General features: G+C 38.4%; 2 protein-coding genes across 7 annotated transcripts; both read left to right on the forward strand.

Annotated features, from left to right (window-relative positions):
• The first annotated feature begins 3792 nt into the window (after positions 1–3792).
• LOC306858049 (transmembrane protein 205-like) lies at positions 3793–8488 on the forward strand. Of its 6 annotated transcripts, none has more exons than XM_079398415.1 (4): positions 3793–3909; positions 4346–4454; positions 4537–4700; positions 6647–8488. In XM_079398415.1, exons 2-4 carry the CDS (start codon positions 4355–4357, stop codon positions 6947–6949), a joined length of 567 nt encoding a protein of 188 aa, XP_079254541.1. In that variant the 5' UTR covers positions 3793–3909; positions 4346–4354; the 3' UTR covers positions 6950–8488. The 6 variants fall into 6 exon arrangements, with proteins under 6 accessions (XP_079254541.1, XP_079254537.1, XP_079254538.1 ...); XM_079398411.1 differs by having other exon boundaries at positions 3793–4045; positions 6647–8246; XM_079398412.1 differs by having other exon boundaries at positions 3793–3840; positions 6647–8246.
• Positions 8489–8839: 351 nt separating this feature from the next.
• Positions 8840–19378, forward strand: rab3db (RAB3D, member RAS oncogene family, b). The gene is made up of 5 exons (XM_079388732.1): positions 8840–8948; positions 12548–12781; positions 17049–17167; positions 17244–17368; positions 18336–19378. The coding sequence occupies exons 2-5, from the start codon at positions 12548–12550 to the stop codon at positions 18518–18520; spliced, it is 663 nt and encodes a 220-aa protein (XP_079244858.1). The 5' UTR covers positions 8840–8948; the 3' UTR covers positions 18521–19378.
• Positions 19379–19715: the final 337 nt, after the last annotated feature.

Genomic DNA, 19715 nt, shown 5'->3' on the forward strand with positions numbered 1-19715 from the left:
GTCCCCCACAAAGCCTCCCCCCTCACCGCTCATACCTCTACCCATCATAGAGGTGCCCTTCGAGCGCATCGGGATGGATCTGGTGGGGCCGTTACCCAAGTCGGCCCGGGGCCATGAGCACATACTGGTGATCGTTGATTATGCCACCCGCTACCCGGAAGCTGTTCCCCTGAGGAAGGCCACGGCGAAGAACATCGCGCAGGAACTCTTCCTCTTCTTCAGTCGGGTTGGCCTGCCAGCCGAAATCCTGACCGACCAGGGAACCCCGTTCATGTCCCGGCTAATGGCTGACCTATGCCGTCTGCTCCGGGTAAAGCAGCTGCGGACTTCCGTATACCACCCCCAGACGGATGGTCTCGTCGAGCGATTTAATCAAACCCTCAAACAGATGCTGAGGAGAGTGGCCGCCGAGGACCGACGAGATTGGGATTTGATGTTGCCCTATGTCCTCTTCGGGATACGCAAAGTTCCGCAGGCATCCACTGGCTTTACACCGTTTGAGCTCCTTTTCGGCAGACAGCCCCGAGGATTGTTGGACGTCGCCAAGGAGGCATGGGAACACCAACAACCCACTCCACACTGATCCCTCGTCGAGCACGTCACCGAAATGCAGCAACGTGTCGACCGGGTCATGCCATTAGTCCGGGAACATATGGCCAGAGCCCAGCAGGCCCAACGGTGGCATTACGACCGGCCCACTCAGCCTCGAGAGTTCCAGACAGGCGACCGGGTTATGGTGCTGGTGCCTACGTCTGCCTGCAAGTTTTTGGCTACCTGGCAAGGGCCCTACACGGTGATCGAGCGAGTGGGGCCCGTCACGTATAAGGTGCGTCAGCCTGGGAGGCGCAGCCCCGAGCAGCTATACCATGTCAACCTCCTCAAGAAGTGGGTCGGCACCCCAGCACAAACCGCAGCCCTCGCCGCCGTGGAACCAGCACCAGTGGACATCAACCCAGAACTCTCAGCCACTCAGAAGGCTGAGCTTTGGCACCTGGTCGGTCAGTTCCCAGATGTGTTCTCCCCGGCGCCAGGACACACCCACCTCTTACAACACGACATCCGGACGTCCCCAGGAGTCGTGATTAAGCAACGGCCCTACCGCATCCCTGAGGCTCGTCGGCGGGCTATTGAGGAAGAGGTCCAGCACATGCTGAAGTTAGGGGTGACTGAGCCATCACACAGCCCGTGGTCCAGCCCCATTGTATTGGTACCAAAACCTGACGGCACCCTCCGCTTCTGCAACGACTTCCGTCGCCTCAACGAAGCCTCATAATTCGACGGCTATCCAATGCCCCGGGTGGATGAGTTACTGGACCGTCTCGGGAGGGCCCGATATATCTCCACATTAGATCTCACCAAGGGCTACTGGCAGGTGCCCTTGACGGAAGCCGCCAGACCAAAAACCGCCTTTTCCACCCCTAGCGGACACTGGCAATATCGGGTCCTTCCCTTCGGCCTGCACGGGGCTCCAGCCACATTCCAGAGATTAATGGATATCCTCCTGCGGCCGCACCAACAGTACGCCGCAGCCTACATCGACGATGTGGTCATCCACTCGGAGCGTTGGGAAGACCATCTAGACCGTCTGCGGAGGGTGCTGACGGATCTTCGACGGGCTGGGCTCACCGCCAACCCCGCTAAGTGCCACCTAGCGCTCTACGAGGCCAAGTACCTGGGATTTCAAGTGGGACGGGGCCTCATACGACCCCAGGAGAAGAAGGTGGAAGCTGTCCATGCCGAAAGAAACTACGCGACGGTAGAAAAAGAGGCACTGGCTATCAAGTGGGCAGTCCTGGAGCTGCGCTATTACCTGTTGGGACGGAGATTCACGCTCTACACGGACCACGCGCCGCTCCAGTAGATGGCGAAAGCCAAGGATACCAACGCCCGAGTGACGCGGTGGTTCCTCGCGCTCCAGGACCTCTGCTTTGAAGTCCGACACCGAGCCGGTGCCTCCAAGGCCAATGCGGATGGACTATCACGGATCTGGTCGGCTTATGCAGGTCTGTCAGGTGTCATTTCCCCCCCACCCCCAGTGTCCCCCTTACTAACACCATTTGTCATTAGGTCCTTAGGTCCTTCAAAGTATATAGGTCCTTCAAAGTATCTTGGAGAGGTGAGGTATCCAAGTCGCAACATCTAGCTACTGGGGTGCCTCAGGGCTCAGTTCTTGGACCACTTCTCTTTTCTGTCTACATGGCATCACTAGGTTCTGTCATTCAGAAACATGGCTTTTCATATCACTGCTATGCTGATGACACTCAACTCTACCTCTCATTCCATCCTGATGATCCGACGATAGCTACTCGCATCTCTGCGTGTCTAACAGACATTTCTTGCTGGATGATGGACCATCACCTTCAACTTAACCTAGCTAAGACAGAACTGCTTGTAATTTCATCACAATCTCAGCTTCCAGTTAGGCTCATCTACCATAACTCCTTCAAAAACAGCCAGAAACCTTGGAGTTGTGATTGATGATAAGCTGAATTTCTCAGACCACATTGTTAAAACTGCTCGGTCCTGCAGATTTGCATTATATAATATTAAGAAGATCAGGCCCTTTCTCTCGGAACATGCAACACAACTCCTTGTTCAGGCTCTTGTTCTGTCCAGACTTGACTATTGCAATGCTCTCTTGGCAGGTCTTCCAGCCAATTCTATTAAACCTCTACAATTAATCCAAAATGCCGCTGCAAGATTAATCTTTAATGAGCCGAAAAGAACGCACGTCACGCCTCTGTTCATCAATTTGCACTGGCTACCAATAGCTGCTCGCATTAAATTCAAGGCATTAATGTTTGCCTACAGAACCACCACTGGCTCTGCACCCCTTTACCTAAATTCTTTACTTCAGACTTATGTGCCCTCTAGAAGCTTGCGTTCTTCAAGTGAACAACAAATTATTGTACCATCCCAAAGACACAGAAAAACACTTTCAAGGACTTTTTCATTAACTGTTCCCATCTGGTGGAATGACCTGCCCAACTCGATCCAAGCAGCCGAATCCTTACCCATCTTCAAGAAACGGCTAAAAACTCATCTGTTCCATCTTTACTTGACCCTCTAACTCTAGCACTATCTATTCTAATTTTATTTTATCTATGTCTTTTTATTAAAAATAACAATAATAATAATAATTATCTGTACTGCGTTAGGCTAACCAAGACTTGTAATAGCACTTGCACATTGTTGCTCTTTTGTTGGTTTTGATTGCTTCTTATGTCCTCATTTGTAAGTCGCTTTGGATAAAAGCGTCTGCTAAATGACTAAATAAATAAATATATATATATATATATATATATGTATATACATTTTCCTTGGCAACTAACTTAAGTTTAAGTTCAAGTACTAAAAAAATAAAATAAACTAAACTAAATGAAACATATTTTGAACACTAATAAAAATGACAAAAGCACATAATTTCTAAAACTTTAAAATTAAAATAAATTAAAATATAAAAAATAACAGCTGATTCATAATATTAATACATTTTATCCTAGTGTATACAAAATACTAAATAGATTGAGTGTTATAACAGATTCAGTGTTATAAAAGATACTCTAAATGTAGTACTGATTTAATGTTACTTATTGTTTGCTAGAGTTAATTAGTGACAATTTTGGATGGACATTAGAGGGACAAGCAGCTCCTTGCATCGTGATTGGATGACATATGTCCACGTATTTGAGTATTAGAACGTGATTGGGTGGCGTGATCACGGGGGCGGGACTAACAGTGTGATATTGAGCAACAGACATTTTGTGCAGAAGATAAGCACCAGGTTTCTTCGAAAGTGTGATCGTAGAAAGACCTGCATAAAGAGACTCATAAACTCGGGTACGTGTTTTCTATAGACCGACAGAATTCACTCTGAGAGGGGAATTGCTTCAGTGTGTCATTGCTTGCGTAAGTAACAGAAATTGCGTGAACGACTATCACGGAAGTCTTGAAACGTGCTCATGTCATTTTTTATTAACGGGACAAAAAGTAAACTGATGCAAATTACATAAGCGGATCCAAAAGCAACCGATCAGGATCATCGGTAAGGTGTTTAGGCGCAAGAAGTACAGCCTCTGTTTTGCAATAATATGTTGTTCTCGACAATTTTATCAACATCAGTCCATACACAAAACTGTAAATGCTGTATGTGCACGGCTGCACGCATAATGCATGCTATTATTTGTGAAATGTTATGCATTAGCCTTAGAGCTTTAGATATAGATGAGACTGTCAATCTTTATTCTGATGCAGATTTTTTGTGATCTTTTTTTTATTTATTTTTTTATATACTGATTATTTATTTATTTATTACTTTTTATTATTAATATTAGTCACTTTTCAGAAGTTAATTATGGCTACCGAGGGAGACCCAACTGACTTTGTGAAAGTGCTTCACCTTCTGGTGATTTCCTTCACCTGGGGAATGCAGGTGTGGGTGTCTTTCATAGCAGGTAAATTAATATAATGTTATGATAACTATATCATCATATAAAATGCCATATGTATACTTCTAATTCCTCTTTATATTTTCAGGTTTTGTGCTGGTTTCCCAGGTATCCATGCACACATTCGGTCTTGTGCAAAGCAAGTTGTTCCCATTTTATTTCTATTGTCTGCTGGGTGCTAATGCAGTCAGTCTGGCCATATATGCTGTGTACCACCCTAGAGAACTGCTGGATTGGCATGAGGGCATACAGGTGACCAATCAAACTTTTTGCCTTCTGCATGATTCATTAAAAGAATAGTTCACCCAAAAATGAATATTTGCTGAAAATATGCACCCAGGCCATCCAATCAGTTTGTTTCTTCAATGGAACAGATTTGGAGAAATGTAGCATTACATCAGTTGCTCATCAATGGATCCTCTGCTGTGAATAAGAGCCCAAACAGCTGATGACAAGATCACAATCATAATCCACACCACTCCTGACCATCAATAACATCTCGTGAACCAAAAAGCTGTGTGTTGTAAGAAACAAATCCATCATTAACACATTTAAACTTCATTGCTTCTGGCTCAAATATGAGTCTATAACCCATAATAACCCTGCTTTCTCCAGTGAAAAAGTACATCCCATCTTGTCCTTTTTACATCAAAATCCACCAACACATTTGTTCAGAACTGTTCTGGACTGTTTTCAACTTGTAAACAGAGCTTGATCTGTGTATATTTCTTTCTCAATTCAGATGAGGCAACTTTTTCACCAGAGAAAGCAATAATATGGATAGAGGTCTCATATTTTAGTTGGAAGCAAATGATTGATTTGTTTCTAACAAACAAGCAGCTTTTAACTTCACAAGATGTTAATTGATGGACTGCAGTCATGTGGATTATTGTGATGTTTTTATCAGCTGTGTGGACTCTCATTCTGACGGCACCCATTCACTGCTGTAAGGTCCACACATTTGGTCCAAGGAAGGTATCCAATGGTGGATGACGGTTTCCTGCGTGTTTGGTCTTTTCAATGTGCAAAGTTCTTCAATTTAAATTAAACTATAATCTGACTCCATTTTATTATTTAATCTGACTCCATTTTATCATGACCTCGTATTTAGCTTGAAATACAAATTGATTGCTTGTCTATTTCTAATTAGTATTCTTCTGATATTTGATTATTCTAGTTAACTCTTGACTTTATATTTACTCGTTCATTCGGTTGCTCATGTCTTTAACAAGGATGCAACGTAATCTACTAGAGTCAATAATTACAGAGTAAAACAGAATAAGGTCAAATGTAACAATTTATTATCAGTCAGGTAAATACTGTATGTATTATGTCAATTACACAGCAATTCAAAGAGATCAAATCATATCAATACAAAACATCGAATTCTCAAAGATAAATCTACGAGTAAAGGATGTATACCTGACTTTATAGAAATACATATTGTGAAGTATTGAGACACACCACACTACGGGCTTCTGGCTACAGAATCGCCCCGATCCTTTTGCAACATTTTCCTTAAGTACCTCAGACCAAGACCAACACCCCTGAAATGTAGGCAGGAACTCACAATTTGAATTTGCTTTGATCAAGCCGAGTTTTTGTGACCTTTTGTGACAGAAGGTAATTTGCATGAAAACCACTGAGAACTGACCCACCCTCTACAGTGTGCAAAATATCTCTGAACTCTCAGGATCCGTATTACCTTTTAGTTTACTTCTTATAAGAATGAGACCATTGTACCAGTCGCCCTGAGACAATTCAAATGATACCAAACATGACTGTAAATAACACTTGCATTAATGTAGAACTTTACATTCTACTATTGACCATTCTGAGTGAGCTGAGTGAAGGGAAGGATGGGTGAGGGGAAGAGGGGATGAAAAGGAACTGATGCATATGTGAGAGAGGCATTTTCTCTCAGTGGGATGTGGAGACAGATGTCTGTATGTTAATGCACTGTGTGTGTGTTGTCCATCTCAGGAATTGAAAGTGTCTGAGGTTCTGTAATTCTTACACTGCAGAGGATCCATTGGTGAGCAAGTGATGTAATGCTACATTTCTCCAAATCTGTTCCAGTGAAGAAACAAACTCATCTACATCTTGGATGGACTGAGGCTGAGTAAAAATTCAGCAAATTTGTTTCTCATTCTTCATTTCGTTTCACACCTCACACTTTTTTTTTTTTTTCTGTACAGATGACTCTGTTCTTTGTGGCTGTGATCATGGCCGGTCTGAATGCGCAGTGGTTTGGACCGTCTGCCACAGAGTGCATCCTGGTCATGCAGGAGATCGAGAAGGAACACGGTCTGGGGAATCAGGTGGGTATGAGCTCCAATAAGGAAGGATATGCCAAACTCCGTGAACAGGACCCAAAATACAAGGCGCACAGGACCACCTTCTACCGCTACCATGGTCTGTCCAACCTCTGCAACCTTATAGGCTTTTTCTCCACTACCATCAATCTCATTTACCTGGCCCTCCATTTGGGAACTATATGAGTGTGTTGTGTGTTTATGAGAGAGTCCAGTCAGACAGGTATTTTTAGAGAATTGTCCTGTATATGTTCTCTTTGTCTGTCAGACTGTTTTGTATAACAATAATGCTTCTAGTTTTTATACAACAAGTGTTTAGTGTTCTTTAAGGTTAAAAGAACCAAATTCAGAGCCATTGAAGTGAGCCAAAAGTAAACCGAGTGAAAAGTTGATTTTGTATTCACACTGTCCCTAAAAGTGGACTCAGACCTCAATTTAGTAAATGTGATTTGTGACCATGTTTCAATCAATTTCAGCCCAATTTGTCCATGACTTTCCTTTGAAATCTTTCTATTTAAGGAATAGTTCTTGTGAATCACTCGCAGACAATGTATAAAAGGCATATTTTTAGTCTGGATCTCATGAGTTTTTTTATTATGCAAACATGCCCAACCAAATTAAATGATATTGTTATAGAGGTTAACCGTATTTCTCCCTACTTTAAAATGCTTCAAAGTGGATATTTGCATTGAATATTTTGTTTATAATAAACAGACTGCCTATTTAAACATGCGTTAGTGATAATATAGCTGTTTATGAATGTTTAAACAATGTGTTTTAATTTGGTGAAGTATGTACTATAATTCTTATCTGCTTTTGCCTTAATGCTTCACAATGTAAACTATATTTTCCCACTAGAGGGCTGTTTGTGGAAAGGCTTATGAAAATAAGAGGACTAACTTAGGATTGTCAATCATAAAATGCTGTTTACATTTGCTATAGAATGAATGACACTAAAATGGCAAATAAACTGTATGGAAAAGCAATGAATAGTAACTGAACCTTTGATTATCTTTGCAACCATGATGTTTGAACAAAAGTAAACTTTTTATCGCTGGATATGGAGGATGGTGCTGTTGAAGATTGAGCGACATACAAATGTGATTTTGTTGACTTTTCTGCATATTCAAGCCTTTGCTATGAATATCTGTCGAGTTACCTTTTTATATTTAGTGTTTCATACAATTTTTTTTTTAATCATATTTTCCCTTTTAATTATATTTGTGTGTTTGTGTCCATTTAATTGACCCTAAACAAGCATTTATCCAGTTAAAGAAATATCAAACACCTATGTATGTTGAGTTTTAATTTAAAAAATAAATGCAATTTACTCTAAATACTCTGAAAGAGTTGTTACAAAATATCTAGTAACAAGCATTGTGAATGTTTTTATTTGCATTTACTTCTTTCTTACCAAAGTTACACACAAACCAGTCCAGGCTTCAGTGAGATATAAATAAAATGAAGAAATGATGTATCCTATAATGAATGTAGTTTCATTAATTGATAATACCCTGTTCACAAAATGTTAAATACTTTTAGTGTGTAGTTATGTATTCAGTGCCATTAACAGATGGAATCAATTAAACTAGATTTTCATTTCATAAGATGGAATTTGAACTGAATTGTCCAAAACTCACAGGATAGCCTATAAGGGCATTCTGGGAAATGAAGTGTTTTTACATGGACCCCATCAGTCCATATAATGAAAAATTGTTAAAAGCTATCCTTGTGTCTATTCATTCAAGCTTAAGGCGTTTGAAACTTTTTCTCTTTTTTCAGATATGGCATTTTGTTTCATTCTTATACATTCAAATTTGTTTTGCAATTCTGCATCCTGTTTGTTAGCTCAATTTAAATTAATTAAAAATTCAGTAATCGAATTGAAAATTTAAAGGGGCATTTCTGATATTAGATCAATTTTGCCCATATTTGCAGAAAAGTATGTAAAGAGGAAGAAAAAGCACTGCTGTTCGGAACGGAGCTGGAAGCTGCTGTGTAAACACCTCAGATCCGGGAGCTCAGTCACTCACGCCCACACAATCACACACAGTCTCAAACAAACACACACAGTCTCAAACAAACACACACACACACCGACAGAGTTTGTTACATACGCGTTTCCACGCAAGGAGGAAGCCCCGGCGGCTTTACACAAGATAAAGCACCGAGAGTCCGCGAGAAGGTAAAAACTTCATCCAACTAATTCGTTGCGTCTGAGAGTCATTTTGACCCCCATACAAACCTTTCTCTGTCTCCGGATGGGACCTGGTTTATGAACTTGCTGCAGGACGTGCGCCGTTAACATTTTGTTCATCAAGCCATCGAGAATATGACGTTGTCGTTCTTTAAAATAGTTTAGAACGCCAGAGAGTGAAGATTCGAATTCAGTCCAAATTTAGGTTGAGAATTGAACAGCTGCAAAAGAGTGCCGTTGTACAATTCTTGGTACATTCACAATGGCTCTACCTCGGTATTCTTCCACGGTATTGTTCTTTGGAATACCATGGTAGCCTACAACTATTTTCTGATACTGTACCATGATATATTTTTATATTATATATATATTTTTGGTAGGAAGGAAGTTCTTGTTTCCGTTTTCATGTATTTGTTGTTGTATGGTTAACCGCCTCCATGCATGGGTTAAACAACATTATATTTAATTGCATTCTTAGATGTTATTTATTTTATGGACTGTATGATTGTCATCTTTGAATCAGTCTGCAGTGAATGAAAGCAAACTGTGCGTTGTTTAATTCCATTCAACTGGAGCACAGTTGTGGACATCTGCCAGACAATCAATAGGCAGATCAGTGCCATGGTAACCAGGGACCCTGGCCCTCAAAAACACCATTTGGCGCTCTGGTGTAAGTGATGAAGTCAGGTGTCACAGAACACTGGTCTATAGCACGCCTGAGAAGGACATTCAAAACAGCTGAGGTGAATATCTGTCATGTAGGTTGTTGGGAGATCTGATATTCTAAATCTGATCACTTCAATGTTCAATGTGTCAAAAATGTACTGAGAAACACTTACAATGGGATTCTATGAGGCAGGTTTAAATCAGAACAGTGTTACTTTAATATAATAATATCATTATGCTATTATAGTTTTGTTGGTATTTTGAATCTTAGATTTTATTTGTACATTTTGGGTACATTTAGGCTACACAAAAACAGTGTGCTAAAAACAGAAAAGTTTTTTGTTTTGTTTTTGCGTATATAGACTAAAATGCAGCCAAAACGATCCCTGTTCAAGACGATAATGATGTTGTTTTTTTAAAGTTTACATTTTCATGCCTCCAAAACGCCATTGTCATGTAAACGAATGGTCAAAATGCATAAAGTTTTCTGTTTTTAGTTAAAAGTTTATTCTTGTATATGTAAGGTGAAACTAAACTTGCAACTAAAAAATAAAAAAGTTTTTTAGGTGTTTTCGCAATTCTTTTAAATTTTTTGGGGGCCTGAATATGTAAACTTTTGAAAATGGGTTTCAATAGTTTTGAAAATGATACTGTTATCATCTCAGTGTTAACCAAGACATCGTCAACTACTGGTCTGACATGCATAATACAGCGTTTTAAGGCGTTTTCGTGGATCCATGTGAACAAAAAAATGTTTTGACGTATTATTCACAATTGTTCTTAAATTCTTAAAAGCTTCTTGCATAATTGAAGGTGGTGGCATATGAAGTTAATGTTTTAGTAGGTCTATATTGTTAGTGTGAAATATTAAGCTCTGATTCTTTGCAGATTAAAGTAATGTTAATGGGGAGGGGAAGGGGTTCGTGAACCATGCAGTCCATAGCATTATTGATTTGTGTCTCTCATGGGACAAGTGGGATGGGATTCAGTGTTCTTACTAATGGACAGAGAGCTGTGCTGAGTGCCATTTGGTATAAAACCATTAAATTGAGCGGGAAAATGAATGGCGAGCATGGATCTGCCATGTAAAGTCTGTTTTATGGTTTCATCCAGACATGCTTTTGAACTGGAGAAATTATTATAAATGAAACCGTAGAAAAGTAGCTTGGGAGATTTGGGCCAGCTATGTAATCTGGCTTGTCTTGTTATTAAAGATCATGGAATAAAATCCACTTTCACTGACATCTCTGGCTTCAGTTTTAGTATTGGAAGGCCTCATGCAGCCAGTGCACATGCTCAACATGTGACAGGACGTTTTAGGGAGCTTAAGATCCTTTGAGAAAATAAGACCTTAGAATGTAGTTTTACTCAGTTTTATTGTTTCATGTGAATAAGGCAATAACAGCAAGTGAAAACACAAATTAATAGAAAAGTAGGGATGTATTTTTTTCATATAATATATGCATATAATTGTGAAGTAAAAGAGATGATTCTGAGTTACTGTTTTTTGGCCATTTAATTATTGTTTGCAAAATTAATGTGATAGTGATAGTTCACAAGAAATATGTTGAATGTTATTGGTTTTGTTATATGATGCTTTTATGATGCTCTTATGCTCACCAAGGCTGCATTTATTTCATGAGAAATCAGTAAAATAAATAAGTTCAGTAATATTGTGAAATATTAAATCATTCTAGTATGCTGATTTGCTGCTCAAGAAACTATTATTATTATTATTATCAATGATGAAAACAGTTGTGCTACTTAACATTTTTCCAGAAACTGATATGTTTTCTCAAGATCCTTTCTTAGAAAGTTAAAAAAGAACAGCAAATATTTGAAATAGATTTGTTTGTAACATTATAAATGTCTTTATTGTCACTTTCAGTCAATTCCTTGCTGAATAAAAGTATTAAAATAAGAAACTGAGCTAACATTTATTTAATCTAAAGTAGCACATTCTGTGCTTGTTTTAATTAGAGCACTTTTCCTCTTAAAATAGGAAGATGTTTCATGACCTCTTAAGTGTTTCTTGTTGTCTTACCCAATGATTTTGCAACCTTACCCTACACTGTAAACCTGACGTTAGGATTAACCACCAGTTACAAACTTCTCCAAGCAGTGAGCATGATCATCAGAATCAGAGTGTCTCTCCATGTGCCACTTAAACGGGTCCTTCAGCCCCCTCCAACTCACAGACTTACTGTTCTAAATTACTATTGCAATTGAGTTCAAAAAGTTACTGCCTAACAAGAGCTCTCATGTGCTCGAGACAATAGCTGCTGTGGGCAGTCACTCTCTTTGTTGTAACATCTCCACCTCTGGAGAGGAGTGGTGTTTGGAGCGCTCCGCTCGCCTCTTAATGTGTCTGCGCGCTTTGTTCGTGGGCCCGTCGCCATGGTGACCGTCTCCATCAGGCCCGTGAGAGTCTGATTGATCAGCTGGACGGTGGAGGGGTTTTATTTCCATTCCCTAGAGTTCGCCTGTTATTTTGAGCTCTACTGTCGGTGGACATGGCCGGTTCTGAAGGTTGTGCTCCGAGGGTAATCAGAGATGTGTTTTCAGACCAGAACATAGGATGTCAACATGAAACGGCGTTCGCAAACATATTTTACTTCCGTAATGTGACACATTGCAGAGTGAAACAGGATATTTGATGAGAAACCAATGTTATATGGGATTGTTTTTTTACGTGTGTTAAGAAAGTAAATGGGGACATTTTTGTTTTCATGTTGAATGAGAAACCAAATTTATTTGGAGATAGTTCAGTAAAATTTCATGTAGTTTTATGTATTGAAATGTATCTAAATAAAAATTTAGGTAAAAAAATAAGCAGAATTGATTTGATTTCTCTATCTTACCAAGTGGCTTTTGTATTGATTTAGAAATGAATTGTGAAATACTCGTTTTCTCTGTTTCAGATGGCATCAGCGACCGACTCAAGACTCCAGTCGTCACAGAAAGATGCGGCTGACCAAAACTTTGACTACATGTTCAAACTTCTCATCATCGGCAACAGCAGCGTCGGTAAAACCAGCTTCCTGTTTCGCTACGCGGACGATTCCTTCACTTCAGCCTTCGTCAGCACGGTGGGAATCGACTTTAAGGTCAAAACCGTTTTTCGCAACAACAAGAGGATCAAATTGCAAATTTGGGTAAGTTTAATTGTCACCAGATCAGTCTGATGTCTTAAAGGAGAATCTATTTTTAAACAATTCTAATGCATTCTAATCTCATCTATTCAATATTTTATTAATTATTTTTTTAATTATAACACTACCATTTTTGGGGGCCAGTAAGTTTTTCTTTTTCCTTTTTTAGTCTCTTGTGGTCCACAAGTCTTCATTTGTTTGATAAAGTAAAAACAGTAATATTGTGAAATGTTATTACAATTTAAAAGAACTGTTTTCTATTTCCTTATATTTTAAAATGTAATTTGTACGTGTGATCAAAGCTGAATTTTCAGCATCATTACTCCGATCTTCAGTGTCACGTGATCCTTCAGAAATCATTCTAATATGACGAGTTGATGCTCAAGAAACATTTCTGATTAATATCAATGTTGAAAGCAGTTGTGCTGCTTAGTTTATAATGGTTTATAATATATATTTTTTCAGGAGTGTTTGAGTAGAGAGTTAAAAAGAACCATATTGATTTAAAATAGAATTTTTTTGTAATATAAAAAGAAATGAACTACTGCTTAAACACTGATTAAAAATGGTGAAAAGCATAAAAATAGTGAGCGCTTTCACACCTTTGTAACCTAAAATAGTGATGTTGATGAAAAATGAGCATATTATGTGTCAACTAACCACATTCTGTTTCTATTTTGTGGACTTAGGCTGGATTAGAGATGATCAGTTTTGTTCTTTTGCAGTGAAAAGATGTTCTAGGTTTTTGCGGTTATTAGTAAATGATCAGATGTTGCAGAAAAAGTCTTCAGTGACAATTGATGACAACATACAACGACACATTTTATAGATTCAAACCTGTTCATCTGAAGCGTTTACAGTTTTCAAAATGGACTAAACATGACATTTGTTGTTTCACAGTGTTTTTAGGTCTAGACTTCTCCCCTCACCACACATGAGGCTGCTGATGTGTACTGTAGTTCAAAACTAGTGTGCATTATTCATGGCAATATCATGAAATTGTGTTTTAGGCCTGGAAGGATCATGGAAATGAATGAAATCTAAAAAAGTCATAAAAATTCCAATTGAAATATACATATTTGTAACAATATATCTAACTGTAAAATTGAATTCTTAACCTTTAAATGTAATTTCTTTAAATTCTTTTCAATCACAAATTGCTAGAAATGTCATTCGTCAATCAAAAAGTGTGGAAACCATGGCAAACAAGTACATGCATGTTTGTGGTATGAAACTAGGGTGGCAATTTTACAGAAGCAGAATGCCTTTAAAGGATAAAGGTATGATGACTAACAGAAGAGTTCCTCTGTCTGAATGTTGCCTGCTCTGTTTGTATGTGAGCTTTAGGCTTTAAGAATTGAAGGTCAGGTTACTGGTGTTATTAAAGAAAACATCTCAGAAATTGTCAGCTGCAGATGGGTGTGTAGATGTGCTGTAATGTCAGCTGCCGGCTGGTACGGTTCTGTGAGTGGGAGTGACGTCAGTAAATTCCTCCACAGCAGAGATGCTGCAATCATTTCTAAAGCATTTCGTCCAACTGCTAACTAAACTGTGCAGTATACACTAACTGCCTACTAGAAAGTGAAACATTATGCAACAATAAACATTATAGTATAGTATTTTTTTTTTTGACAGTGCTTGCTACATACTATATTGTATTATGCTACATGTTTATCATGACTCGTTACACTGGAGGGTTATGCAAGATACTATTAGTTAGTAAATGGTTATAAATAGTTTTTTATTAGTAATTTTTTTTTTGTTGTATTTTTACGTTTTAAATTTCTCTTTATAGATTTCATTCAATACATCAATATACAATAAATGAAAAAGAGAATTATCTAGGCAACTAACTAAAATAAAGTAAAAGAGTATTTTATTTTAAGTAGCAAGAATTGTTTTATGGGTTTAGTTAGCTATAATAACCCTGATGATGTCCATGTTTAATTCGGAAAATGGGATTGAGTTCTGATTTTGCAAACATAGAAACTATGAATTTGCATTTTAATCCAATTCTGTGTTAAAACATAACTTTTCGCTGTTCAATCATATGAGAAGAAGAATACTACTGAAATCACTTCAGTTAATTTGTCATAAATACTGGACATGAAGGTCAAATTGGTGCAGTGCATTGTGGGATACAGTGTTTCATGCAGTGCTATGCTGTAAACTGTAGTTCAGGTATTTTATGCACATTGTTCATACACACTATATATTGCAGAAATAGCAAGAGGGGTATGCTATTCTGAATATTATATAAATCTAACTGGGAAAAAAATTGGTGTAGAAACAATTTTCACTCAGAAATTGCTTGTACATTTCACAAAAAAGAAGAGTAGAGGAGAGAGTACTAAAGTAGCTTTAGTTTAGGGCTGAATGTGAACTGCATGGCTTCGTTCTCAGCAGTGCGTTTCGTCTTAATGTGTGCTGTGGCTCTGATCCAGTAACAGAAAGGCTTGTGCTTCTGATAAAAGCTCCTCCTAGCCGCACTGAACCTCTGCATCTGTCAGCCTTTGACTGTCTGTTCAACAAAACCTTGAATTTGAAAGAGTTCTGCTGATGCACTGGGACGATTCTGTTAGATGAAAAGGTTGCAGTGCATTTTTGCATCTTCAGCTCACTCTAATCGAATAAATGTTTCTTATGCATGATTTAGTAATGGAAATACACTAGTGGTTGAAGAGCCTTTAGATGTTGTGGGTGCAGATCCCAAAAGGGGATATTATAGTGATAAAGTGGAGCATGATTCATGCTTATGATGCATAAAGCATACAGTTAGCAAATTTAATTTGTTTGCCATTACCACAGATTTTATTTTTCTTGTCTCTTTGCACTTAGGCCTTAGAAATGTTAATTCTAAGTGAGAGAATAGTAATTGTGCTTGCATAATTATTTATATAAATACATGATGATGAAGGGCACATGTTTTTGTTTTATTTCACCGCTCTATATTCTGAAAAGTCTCACAGGTTTTTTTGTCCATCTGGCTGTAGTCTGGAGCTCATCTCTGCTGTCTGTCACTCCTGCAGGCATTAGTGGAGCATGTGTAAACTTGTGCGTGCCACTGCTTGCCCAGGAAACATGTTCTCTCCTCCCTCTTTGATGATGGGATGGCAAATGCAAATAAGTTTAGCCAATAGTAGGTTTCTAAGCGACGGCGCATAGTTGCTGTGCCAACCCAGACCAATAGACCACAGACCTCTTCGATAATAATAATAATAGTTTTGTTACATTTATATAGCGCTTTTCTGGGTACTCAAAGCGCTTTACATAGAAGGGAGGAATCTCCTCAACCACCACCAATGTGCAGCATCCACCTGGATGATGCGACGGCAGCCATATTGCACCAGAACGCCCACCACACACCAGCTTACTGGTGGAGAGGAGACAGAGTGATGAAGCAAATCAGTGTATGGGGATGATTAGGAGGCCATGATGGTCAGAGGCCAATGTGGAAATTTGGCCAGGATGCCGGGATTACACCCCTACTCTTTTTTTTTTTTTTTTTTTGAAGGACATCCTGGGATTTTTAATGACCACAGAGAGTCAGGACCTCGGTTTAATGTCTCCTCCGAAGGACGGTGCTTTTTACAGTGTCCCCGTCACTACACTGGGGCATTAGGACCCACACAGACTGCAGGGTGAGCACCCCCTGCTGGTCTCACTAACACCTCTTCCAACAGCAACCTAGTGTTCCCAGGAGGTCTCCCATCCAGGTACTGACCAGGCTCAGGTGATATGGCTGCTGGATAATGATTGGACGATGATTGCTGGACGATCATTTTTAATTATTTGATTTTATTTTATTGTAAATTTGTTGGGGGAGGGCTCTGCATTTATGTGTATAGATAAATGATAGAAGCAAAAAAAGTATGATAAATGTCAAGTAAAAATCTAATCAATCAAACATGTGTGTGTAATTTTAAAATATAAATACTTTAAATATATAGCACACACACACACACACATATATATATGTGTATGTGATATATATGATATATGACCCTTATATGATAAGAGTTATTAACGATTTAAATATCTGAAGATTTATGTCAAAAGGGATGATCATTATATAACCCTGGCTCTCCAGAATTTAAAACCAGAAAAATATAGCCGTGTTTCTTGAGGGGGAAAAAACACAATGACAACTCTGCCATCTACTGGTCATCATTGGTAAAAAAACACCATGAAGACCGTTTATCACATCCTCATCCTTACAAGCCAGGATGTTGTGTATAATTAGGATTATTGTAATGATTATTTTGTTCAGGACACAGCCGGACAGGAGCGCTACAGAACCATCACTACAGCGTATTACAGAGGAGCCATGGGCTTCCTGCTAATGTATGACATCACAAACCAGGACTCATTCAGCGCTGTTCAGGATTGGTGAGTAACGCACACAAACATGCATCTGTACATTATGTGTGAATTAAGAGTGTTGTCCTCCATGTTTGGCTCCTAGGGCCACTCAGATAAAGACGTACTCGTGGGACAACGCACAGGTGATACTGGTGGGCAACAAGTGTGACCTGGAAGATGACAGACTCATTCCGACAGAGGACAGTCAGAGACTGGCTCAGGAACTCGGTGAGAGGATGCACATTAGACTTTCTGCCAATTTTATTTGCAATTTTATTGTATTTTGTTGACCTGAAGAGAAAAAATCAGATGGTTAAATCTCATTATGAACACTAGTCTCAATGTGCACTTACTGCCATGCCAGGTGCAGAGCTCCATTACAATATCTGATATCTATATCTGTTTCAAAATAAGTATATGTAGAATAATAGTTGAGTTTATTTCCACAAAACTGGTCTTATTTTTTTATTTCCCCACACCTTAATACAACCTCTTCAAAACTATCAAAACGTAATTTTTGATTAGTAATATGCATTGCTAAGAACTTCATTTGGACAACTTTAAAGGTGATTTTCTCAATATTTAGATTTTGCACCCTCAGATTCCAGATTTTCAAATAGTTGTATCTCAGCCAAATATTGTCCTATCCTAATAAACCACACATAAATCGAAAGCTTATTTATCTATTTACCTTATGACTTGTTTTGTGGTTCAGGGTCACACATAAATAAAGTATGTATTTTTTGTATGTAAAATTGTTTGTAAATGAGTAAATAAGTTAAATATATTATACATGTACCTTTATATATATCATGCCAGTCATCATATATTCTACAGTTTTCTTATACGTATTATTTATTTATTTATTTATTTATTATATTTTTCTTTGCTTTTTTTATGTAGGTTTTGGTATATACCAAAACCTACTTAAAAAAGCTAAGTTACTAAAAACTTATATATATTAGTTTTTTATTATTAAGCATAGTTTTAGCTATGTTTGTACATCAAGTTAAACTAAATTAAATTGAGAAATTTTGGCTAGCTGAGACTTCTAGCTTAATTTATTTTATTTCAGTTAACATTCATCTTATTTCAAGTAACAGACAAGTTTTTTTAATGGTGATAATTTTAGTTTCAATTAACTATAATAACCCTGGCATACAGACAGTTCTACTTTTTTTTCTGGTTTCCTCAGGTTTTCAGTTCTTTGAGGCCAGCGCCAAAGACAACATCAACGTGAAGCAGGTTTTTGAGTGTCTGGTGGATGTGATATGTGAAAAGATGAATGAAAGTATGGACGGAGATGGTCCAGTGTCCAACCACAAAGACTCCAGTCCGCAGGACATGTCCTCTGAGGGACACAGCGGCTGTGCCTGCTAAAACAGACTCTCTGTCTTCACACAGAGAACTTCTCCTCACCTATTCACTACTTTTTGAGATGATCTTTGCTTTCCTTCTTTTAACCCAAACAGCATCTGTTAAACACTCAGTGTTGTTTGTTGACGTGGATGGTCGAAATAGGATGGCGTGGATTAAAATCTGACTGCGCCAGTGATCTATGTGACACAAACAGCTGGAGATACTGTACTGCACTGCGTTTAGAGGTCCATCCACACCCATTGCTCAAACTCTCACCCTGTTCTCCATCTCTTCTCTTTTCCCCTCAAAAAAGACACATTTCAATGGATGTTTGTGTTTTTAGCACATGTTCGCTATCTCATCGGATACTGTAACGTCCACAGCCCTGAGCGGGCAGCTTCTGTATTGTCTATCTGCATGTCCATCTGCTTTAAATTACAGTCCTAACAGCTCATTCGGGACTATTATGGAGATAAATGCACTGTGCTATTCTGATATGTGCGATCATGGGCTGTCGTATAAAACTTGCGTGCATCGCACACGCAGAAATATCCACTCAAATCAAGTAATTTTTTGGTATAAGCGTTTTCTTAAATTATAAGATAGCAAATAAACTATCTGCAACCCAGAATGACCGGTATGCTGTCACAATTTATAATATTTTTTTTTTTGGGAAGTACTTAAAGGGTGTTTTTATTTGAAAATTAAAATTAAAATCAAGCCATCCAAGATGTAGATGTAAAATGTGTTTCTTCATCAGAACAGATTTGGACAGATGTATCATAAAAAAAGAGGGCCTCTAATTATAAATCATTCATCCTTTGCACAATGTTTGTTTCTGCGCTGAGGTTGTGTTGTTATTAAAAACAAAACTCTATTAATTATCTTTTTCTGACAAAATGTGACGCCTTGTAACAATGTATGATGTAATATTTTAATAAATAAATTATAAAATAATAATAAAACAAATTATGCAATTAGGAAAAATACAATTATAGTTCAATTAAACCTTAAAAATTCAAACTATACAATTCTTAAAATTAAAACATTTTAGGACCATTAAGATTTTTTTAGCATTGTAACATTATTTTAATGACAAGCATGTTTTCCCTCAAACTTTATCTTATAGGCCTAATGTGTATGAATGTTTTACTTTGTAATTTCTGTTTCCCAGTTGTTAATCTTCCAGCTTCCAATTAATTGTTTACTGTATTGT

The sequence above is a fragment of the Barbus barbus genome (assembly GCF_936440315.1).
Source record: "Barbus barbus genome assembly, chromosome: 3".
Classification (NCBI taxonomy): Eukaryota; Metazoa; Chordata; class Actinopteri; order Cypriniformes; family Cyprinidae; genus Barbus; species Barbus barbus.